Raw genomic sequence first — 9,775 nt, forward strand, 5'->3', positions numbered from 1 at the left:
GACTCGACGGTACGAGTGGCCGAGCTGTAAAGAATAAACGTATTAAGACTTCACACAATATGTGGCAATTTTTCACGCATCTCGGTGTTTATGACATCAATCTCTTGAATTATGTGTCGTACAATGACGTACTTGAGGAGATAATTTCAGCGGGAAATGTTTTGAGAACAGAATTAGTAGAAAAGGAGTAATCAGTTTCAACTCCAGGCACAATACGGCAGTGTTTCACACTTTTCGGTGTCTATGACTTCATGTCACCTGAGCTATGTGTGATACAATAATACACTTTCTTTATGTGCACTTAGCGGCTTATTTGGACACTGTCTGCGAAACTTATTGCCAATACAGTCAGTAGAACAGAAGTAATACACTTAAACGTTGTGCATGATGCGGAAGTTTTTAACGCGTATTTATGACATCTTCTGAACTGTGTTAGGTCGGTGGTTCTACCCTACAGCAATTGTTGCCTGAGAGTAAGGTACTTGTGTAGAAAGTTTAGTTGAAACTGCTCCAGTGGTTTAGGAAGACGAGATGTGGAACACACACACACACACACACACACACATACACAGTTCCATTCTTATAATATCTATAGATTTATTTCTTATGTTTGGGAGTCAGAAATATTTATTCATTTTTTTCTCCATTATGACAACTATGAATATTTTTTGTGGTTCTGGCGTAAGGAATGAATTCACCTCTCTCGTAATATTGAATGGTATATCAACAAAGAAATGGTTGACAGGTGAAAGTACTAAATACCTCCAAGCAATATACTGGTTACGGAATACGGGAATTAGCAGTATTTTCTGTATAAATTCAAAACTTACATCTTGCCTTCATTTGTATTAATTTATTATGCTCAAATATGCAGATGCCAATATTTCGAGGTAACATTTCAAAAATCTTATACGTACGTCTTGTCACAATCAGTTTACAACAAAAGTGAAATTCATGCTGCCAGCTGCTGATGATATTCTTGATTACGTCGGAAATGAAGGGATCCAGGTACGAAACCCCAGATGCATTGGAAGCAGATGTGTTACGTAGACACTAGAACACAGCGTTCACTCATGGAGCTCCTTCTCGCGCTCCTCGTACTTCTTGCTGTACGTTCCCTCGGGGTCGTACTTGGCCTTCAGCTGTTCCCAGGTGTCTTTCTTGTGGTTGATGAGGTGCTTCAGTACTTTCTTCGTGCCGGACTTCTGCTTCTCGTTGCACTTGGCACACTCGTTACTCAGTGCGTCGGGGATGGCTTCTGGAATAAACAGAAATGCATGTTTTATGAGAATAGACGGTCTGGCTGATCGGAGAGAACCACAAAATATTTATTTCTTTCCAGTTCAAACAAATTATTCTGTTAGCTTAACGCTCTTGCCGTCGATAACCTATCTCAATTCTTACTACCACAATGAACGAATGGCTACCTTCAGTCAACATTAAAAGTCGAGCTAGACATGGATTTGTGCCTAATAGACTGTATCAGTTGCTGCTTGAGTAGAGATTGAAATTACACATATTTTACATCGCACATACATTGTTACACTGGCTTAAGAATTTTGAATTATGTAATACTAACAGCAACAAATAAAACTGTCCCCTAAATTATTGTAAACTGTTATCTTAACCATGAGATTATGTAGGATGTCATGTGGGGAATTTTGAGATCTTTTATCTAGGATTTATTGTCAGTCCTAAAATTCCGCACTGATCTAGTCTGTGCAGTGGTAAAGGCATTGGACGGTTCTTAGGAAAGGGTGAAGTTAAAATCCCCACCCACCCAGCCAAGAGTTAGATTTCCTCTGGTTTCCATTAATAGGTTTAGGCGAATATCGCGATGATTCTTTCTCATCCATATTCTAATTCTGTTTGTGCACCATATCTAATCGTCAACTTGTCGTTAAACCCTACGTAATCTCCTATTTTACTCTCTCCAATAGTTCGGTGTCCGGCTATTCGACGTGCTCATTAGAGGGCGACAGACAGTATGAATACAACGAAAACACTTTGATAAATGGAATTAGAAATGGTATGGTGTTACAAGGTTATATAATTTAAAACACCAACATCTGTTTCTTTTCATTGCGTTTCCCAATGTAGCGGGTATTAACTGACAGTTTGTATAACTGAACAGAAGTACCTTTGTAGAAATACTCAAACATAATTGGATTTTTTCTGTATCATTATTCGTCTAGCGCAGGGATTCCCAAAGTGGTCGTATCGACCCCTTGGGGTCGATATCGGTTTCCTAGGGGTCGCCATAAACGAAAACTGATTTTGTGGGTCGACGAGATCTAAAAATCGACCCCTATTAAATTAACACAAGTTCTTATTTAAAACTTTCAAGATAGGTAGGTACTGTATTGTTTATGTTGTGTTACGTGTACTAAGAATAATTAATATTTGTGTAGGGAATAGCATTGTTGTAGTAAGGTAAAGTCTCAAGTTCGTACAAGATGAAAAACTCGGCAAGTCTGTGTGGACAAGTTTGTGTAAGATAATGAGTTCGAGCGTACGTTTTTTATTTTATTTAATTTTGATGAGAAAATGAAGTCAACTTTACTCACTTAACCAAGTGCTAAGTTTTCCAATTGGTACCATAGTACCTAGGTATTTTGTATCAATAGGAAAAAACTAAAGATAGGCCCCCTTATTCATAATAGTCTGCTAACTTAAAGCATTGCTAATTCTCACTCTGTCTTCTTCTATTGACCTAAGTCAGAATGAAAAATAACACTCTGTGGGAGCTGTTTTAAGTTAGCGGACCATTATGAATAAGGGGGTTGATCTTAAAAGTAGGTAATTTGGTAATGGGGGTCTGAGGTAACCTTTCATTTTCGAAAAGGGGTCACTTGTCCAAAATAGTTTGGGGATCCCTGGTCTAGCGCTATTAGACGCAACTTTGCTGTCGTGCCAGATGCCTTTTGTGCTGACCTGAAGCTCAGATTTCTTTCCTTGGCTTCTGTCGCTTTTCTTCCGTTCAGTAACTGTTCTACTTTTCGCGTTCCTCGAAGTCTTTGAATATGCAGAGAAGGTATCTGTACTATTACAGCTCTTCGAATTCATTTACCTGGAACATTAGAGATGAACTTCTTCTTTTAAATCTCTCGCAAATCTCTTTACAAATCTTAAGTGAACCTGAATCTTGCGAAGTAGCTGTGCGACGTCTTAAAACATCAGAAGTAAGAGATCTTTTCGAACGTTAATGGTCATATGACAACGTCTCTGCAATCGCTCTGCTGTGAGCGTAAAGTCAGATGTGGTGGGGGGGAGGGGTGAAGAGTGAGGGGATGGGGGGAAGGAGAGGCTGAAAAATTGTTTCGCAACCCTGCTGAAAATTTTCGATGGTTTAAATTTATAGATCCGTAATTCACCAACCGGTTGCTTCTGCAAGACTGCTACTAATTCCTTCTCGCTTTCTTATTCAACTGTGCTCTGTTTGCAGTGACCTTCGTGTTGACGATATGATATATCTTAATGTCGTGTAAGGGAAGAAAAAAAGAGAAGAGTCTGCTTTGAGATTTTGATTTATAGAGTTGTTTATAATATTCTGGTACGAGATTATTTTCTTGCGGTTCCAACATACAATTAATATTTCAGAAAGGTATCTTGAAATCAGGGTACGCGAAAACAAGTTACAGGAACTTGTTTCGTCTGAAAACTAGTTATCATAGCAGTTACTTGCAAATGGCTCATTAACCAATTGAAGATGACCTGATGTGACGCTATTGGATTTGAGAGTTTTGTTACAGTGAATGCAAGGAAATTCCTCTGGTATATCGCTGATTTGAAAGTTTTCGCAAGTGACACCTTTCGATAATTGCAGAGCTGATATCAATCAACTGCATAAGGGCCAGTAGAAGGGAATTGTAACGAGATCAGACTTTCTAATTAGGGATACGATTCAATGTGTGACACTTCACTTTAGCGGTGAGTACGTCCTCGAGTAATGCATTGGAACACGGGAGAAAGACTTCTGGAATCCAGTGTCGCAGAGTAGAGTGCCATAACGAAAATAACGCGGTACTAAATAGAAATTGGGTTAGATCTATTTCTGTATTATATTTGCCAACGTAAGTTAAATGTTTAAGGCAATGGTGAGGCTGAAGACAGGTGTTACAAAAATTAATCGAGTAAGTTTTGGAAACATTCCTCTGAAATGTCATTATTTTTAGAAACTTGGAAACTTCTATTAACAGTAATCGGCAAGGCTGAAGGGGCAGTAACTTCGGCTAAAGAATAATGATTTAGGCGCATTCATCTGCAGCCAGGCGCTTACTGCTTAACAGTGATTCAATTTTTCATCGCTAACGGCGCCAGTAGAGACGGAGAAGAAGTTTTATGAATTGTCCATCCTTAGTAAGAGGCTAGTAACTAGCTGTAGTCTACGACAGCTATGGTGAAAGTATACATCCACATTAACGGAGCGCGATGCAAATATTTAGGTCGAACTGAAATCAGAAGCAAATTAAATATTAAAAGGAAACACATTAACATAAAATATATGAAGAATTTCGAATGTATCATGTTTATTCCAAAAAATTGATGAAATAACTATAAAACAATATGTTAATCTTAAAATCAAAACTATTACAACATGAACCTCAAATAATACTCCCACACATGCCCCCCCCCCTTCGCTCCCCCCCCCCCCTCCTCCATACACCCACAAAACAGAGTTTATTGCAGGCTGATTCACCATTTGTGCTGTCAACGTTCCTCTGGACATTATACTGCACACTTCACCGTTAGAAAAGCTGTGCAAATAAGAAATTCAATATGACTGCTAATCAAAAGAAATGAAAATTGCACTTTCGTGTAAAATTGGTTCTCGCTGACTGTTTCAACCTGTAACGAGTAACCTCGTGAACGGTCCGTGAACAGAAAGAGATTTGGTGACTGTGAGGAGTTGCGATGGTGTAGATGCAAAATATTCTCAAAGTTTTGACAAAAACCCTTGTCATTTTCGGTCAATGATTTAGACTTTTGGTGAAAGAAAGCATAAAAATGTGCTATAACAGTATTTCGAATCTTTAGTGACACTTTTCGGTTCAAAGTTTCACAACCTTAGCGATTATTACTATATCGGGAATGCTGTAGATAGTATGACATTTCTCGTGTCGTTTATATATCCTGTAAATACAAAGCGCTCTAGCAATGACGGACATGTGTGGGTGACGGACTGCTTTTTTTCGGGGATCAGAAGAGAAATGTAAACAATAACTGGAAATTTCACTGGATGGAGAATGCCAGTATACAGAGCGTCCCAAGAAAAATGGTCAGCCTGAAGGAACGATCATTCGAAGCAAAAAAATTCTAGTAAACATTGACTCTAAAATGCATACATTAAGAGCTATGGCACTTAAGTCTTCATCGTCAGTAGTATAAAACAAATCTCTTCTACTGCAGGTTTTTTTGGTTTCCATATTTTGCGAGGAGGTAGTACGGACCAAAACAAGAAAAAATTTTCTGCTAAACTTGGGCTCCAAAATTCATACCTTAACAGCTACGAGCACTTGTTCGATAGAGGAGAAGCCGGCCGAAGTGGCCGTGCGGTTAAAGGCGCTGCAGTCTGGAACCGCAAGACCGCTACGGTCGCAGGTTCGAATCCTGCCTCGGGCATGGATGTTTGTGATGTCCTTAGGTTAGTTAGGTTTAACTAGTTCTAAGTTCTAGGGGACTAATGACCTCAGCAGTTGAGTCCCATAGTGCTCAGAACCATTTGAATCATTTTTTTCGATATAAGAGATGCGTTCCACAGTAGCGAGGCCGAACAAGTGTTCATACCTCCTAAGGTACGCAATTTGGACCCCATGTTTACTAGACTTTTTTGCTTCGATTGGTCATGCCTGTCTTGTACCTGAGTACTGACTGTTCCTCCTGGGACACCCTGTATTACAGCATGCAGTGGCGCGCGCGGTGCGACACTTACTCTTGAGCTCCTTGCCGTCAGCGGTGCAGTTGGAGTCGCCCTCCTCCAGCAGGCACTGCGCGTACTTGTTGAAGAGGCGCTCGTTGCCCAGGATCTCGTCCAGGTCGACGTTGTCGTACTTGGTGGTGTACTTCTCCTCGGCGGCGGCGACGGCGACCACGGCTAGCGCCGCGACGAGCACCAGGCTGGCCTTCATGTCCGCAGTGAGAGGTTGCTGGCTGCCGTGCGAGAGTCCCCGTACTGCCGGTCGCCGCCCTTATATACACACTTACCCCCACCACGTCACGCGCATCTAGCCTGTCTAGGGAGGCAACGTACGTTCACTGCTCCTCGTCGTTTCCCACAGTCGCCAACACCGACCTGCTTCTTCCTATCGGAGGAAACAAACCTGGAAATTTCCTATACGCTATGGGATCGCCCGTATTTCGTTCAAAAAGCTGAACAACTTAAAGCCGAGAATTCTTCCGGGTTCTATGGCCGTGGTCCATGGAACTCTTTTATCCCTGACATTTCGTCCAAGGCTACGTTGGACGCCTTCGGAGGTGCTCCTGACTGTGCTGAGTCTTGCCGATCGACGAGTCGGACGTCGAAGAGTGGCCTAAATAGCGTGGAAAGTGGGCGTGGTCTGGATTTCACGTGATACCAGAGATAACCCTTGTCAAAGATATTTTAACCAGCGATCATAATACATCAAAGATAAAAACTTCCTATCGATTCTGTAGCGCCACTGTCCATATATCTCTGATCTGCATTTCAAGTGATACCAGAGATAACCCTTGTCAAAGATATTTTAACCAGCGATCATAATACGTCAAAGATAAAAACTTCCTATCGATTCTGTAGCGCCACTATCCATATATCTCTGAGTTGGCTTCTTCTTTTCTGTTAAAATTATCCCCATGTTTATATATTTCGATGGATAATAGTTCAGTTAGGAACCGCGCTGCTGCGACGGTCGCAGGCTCGAATCCTGCCTCGGGCATGGATATGTGTGATGTCCTTAGGTTAGTTAGGTTTAAGTAGTTCTAAGTCTAGGGGACTGATGACCTCAGATGTTAAGTCCCATAGTGCTGAGAGCCATTTGAACCATTTTTTTGATAATAGTTCGTGATAGTACATAAAACTTCAGATTCCGAAAATTTCACTACTTGATCACCCGACTGAAGAGCATGTTTCCGAAAATTTCACTACGTGATCACCCGACTGAAGAGCATGTTCTGCAAATGGTGTATACAAGATTCCGTGTACATGTGATAGGGTCTGCATTGGAACTACAAAGACAAGTGTGAATACGCGGTTGAAGGAACATAAAAGTCTTTGCCGACTAGGGAAAACAGACAAGTCAGCCATGGTGGAACATGCTCTTCAGTCGGGTAATCACGTAGTGAAATTTTCGGTAACTGAAGTTTTATGTACTACGACGAAAAATTATCCACCGCTATATAGAGAAGCCATCGGAAAATATAAACATGGGGATAATTTTAACAGAAAAGAAGAAGCCATGAAACTCAGCGACATATGGACAGTGGCGCTACAGAATGGATGGAAACTTCTTATCTTCGACGTACTATGATCGATAGTTATATTTTATTTTGGACAAGGTTTATCTCTGGTATCACGTGAAATCCAGACCACCCCCACTTTCCACGGTATTTAGGCCGTTATTCGACAACCGACTCGTCAGTCAGACAACCAGGAGCACCTCCGAAGATGTCCAAAACGTCAGGGATAGAAGAGTTTCAAGGACCACGGCCATACATCCCGGAAGAATTCTCGGCAGCTGAAACATCCAATCGTGAAAGCCTTCATTGTATGAACAACTTAATGTTCTCCTACGTGTCCTAAATAAGCGTGCCCTATTTGTCGCCAGCCGGAGTGGCCGAGCGGTTCTAGGCGCTACAGTCTGGAACTGTACTGCGCTACTGTCGCAGGTTCGAATCCTGCCTCGGGCATAGATGTGTGCGATGTCCTTACGTTGGTTAGGTTTAAGTAGTTCTAAGTGCTAGGGGACTGATAACCTCAGAAGTTAAGTCCCATAGTGCTCAGAGCCATTTGAACCATTGAACCCTATCTGTTGACATGCCTCTCCAGTTTACTGTTGGACAATAATAACTGTCACCTTATGGTGAATGCTTATTCCCCTTTATTCTATACTTATACAGTGGCCCCTGGAAAAATGTAGTAGTGTTTCAAAGTTTCATTTTTATTTAGTACTTGTAATATTTAGTTATCTAATGTTTTTGTGTCGCATTAACTATGCAACAGAAATGCTTTTTTATATACAACAGGCTGAAGTTACGGTTCTGCTACTCTACAAAGGGTACTTACTTTTTGTGGGCAGTCTCCATCTACATCTACATGGATACTCTGCAAATCACATTCAAGTGCCTGACAGAGGGTTCTTCGAACCACCTTCACAATTCTCTATTATTCCAATCTCGTATAGCGCGCGGAAAGAGTGAACACCTATATCTTTTTGTATGAGCTCTGATTTCCCTTATTTTGTCGTGGTGATCGTTACTCCCTATGTAGGTCGGTGTCAGTAAATATTTTTTCATTCGGAGGAGAAAGTTGATGATTGGATTCTCGTGAGAAGCTTCCGTCGCAACGAAAATCGCCTTTCTTTTAATGATTTCCAGCCCATATCCTGTATCATTTCTGTCACACTCTCTCCCATATTTCGCGATAGTACAAAACGTGCTGCCTTTCTTTGAACTTTTTCGATATACTCTGTCAGTCCTACCTGGTAAGAATCTCACACCGCGCAGCAGTATTCTAAAAGAGGACGGACAAGGGTAGCATAGGCAGTCTCCTTTGTAGGTCTGTTACATTTTCTAAGTGTCCTGTAAATAAAACGCAGTCTTTGGTTAGCCTTCCCCCCAACGTTTTCTATGTGTTCCTTTCAATTTAAGTGGTTCGTAATTGTAAAGCTAGGTATTTAGTGTGGTACAAACCATGCTATCCAAGGACCGTTCTTTGACTCAAAATTTTAACCTGGTGTAGGACTCTCTATTTCATACCTGCTTTACGAATGTGATGTATTTCCTAGAGCTTTGGATCATTTCTGTTGATACAGGTCTTTCACCATAAAACTGTTCTTGACTCGTGTTATAATACACTCCAAATATACTCAAGGAAAAAAAAGTAGAAAGCAGACAAACAAATGATCACAATTTCAGAAGAAATGGATCATTTATTCAAGAGAAAGAGCACCACGTATTAAGTCCACCTCTGACCCTTATGTAAGCAGTTATTCGGCTTGGCATTGAGTAATAGAGATATTGGATGTCATCTTAGGGGATATTGTGCCAAACTTTGTCATTTGTCCAACTGGTGTGTAGAATCGTCAAAATCCGAGTTGTTTGGAAGACGCTGCCCATAGTATTTCAAACGTTCCCGATTGGGGAGAGATCTGCCGACCTTTCTAGACAAGGCAGGGTTCGACAAGCATGAAGACTAGCGTTAGAAACTCTCGCCGTCTCCAGCGGACATTATTTTGCTGAAACATATGCGCAGGATGGCATGTCGTGAAGAGCAACAAAGCGGGGCGTAGAATATCGTCGACGTACCACTGTGCTGAAAGGGTGCCGAGGATGCCATTCAAAGGGGCTTTCTATGAAATGAAATGGCATCCTCTCCTGGTTGTCGGGCTGTATGACAGCTGACAGCTTGGTATTTCACTGCTGGCCAGGGCTTCTCCAGACACGTCTTCGCTGGCCATCGGTGCCTGGAATCTCATTGACTGGAGTAGAATTGTCTTCAGTGACGAGTCCTGCTTCGAACTGAGCCCCGATCACCAGAAATATCTCGGGGCGCCACAGACAGCGGTGGGATAAAAAGTGG

At 41.6% G+C, this 9,775-nt stretch overlaps 1 protein-coding gene across 1 annotated transcript; it reads right to left on the reverse strand.

Annotated features, from left to right (window-relative positions):
• Positions 1–833: 833 nt before the first annotated feature.
• Positions 834–6,158, reverse strand: LOC124615725 (ejaculatory bulb-specific protein 3-like). The gene is made up of 2 exons (XM_047143794.1): positions 5,933–6,158; positions 834–1,258 (listed from the first exon to the last, which is right to left on the reverse strand). Exons 1-2 carry the CDS (start codon positions 6,126–6,128, stop codon positions 1,068–1,070), a joined length of 387 nt encoding a protein of 128 aa, XP_046999750.1. The 5' UTR covers positions 6,129–6,158; the 3' UTR covers positions 834–1,067.
• Between the last annotated feature and the right edge of the window lie 3,617 nt (positions 6,159–9,775).

This window comes from Schistocerca americana, chromosome 5, assembly GCF_021461395.2.
Source record: "Schistocerca americana isolate TAMUIC-IGC-003095 chromosome 5, iqSchAmer2.1, whole genome shotgun sequence".
In the NCBI taxonomy this organism is placed as follows: Eukaryota; Metazoa; Arthropoda; class Insecta; order Orthoptera; family Acrididae; genus Schistocerca; species Schistocerca americana.

Bases quoted from the DNA above. Each gene is read 5' to 3' on its own strand.
- LOC124615725 (XM_047143794.1), bottom strand. From the start codon at position 6,128: ATGAAGGCCAGCCTGGTGCTCGTCGCGGCGCTAGCCGTGGTCGCCGTC. The intron at 1,259-5,932 runs GTAAGTGTCGCA...TGTTTATTCCAG, and splicing joins TGACGGCAAGGAGCTCAAGA to AAGCCATCCCCGACGCACTG.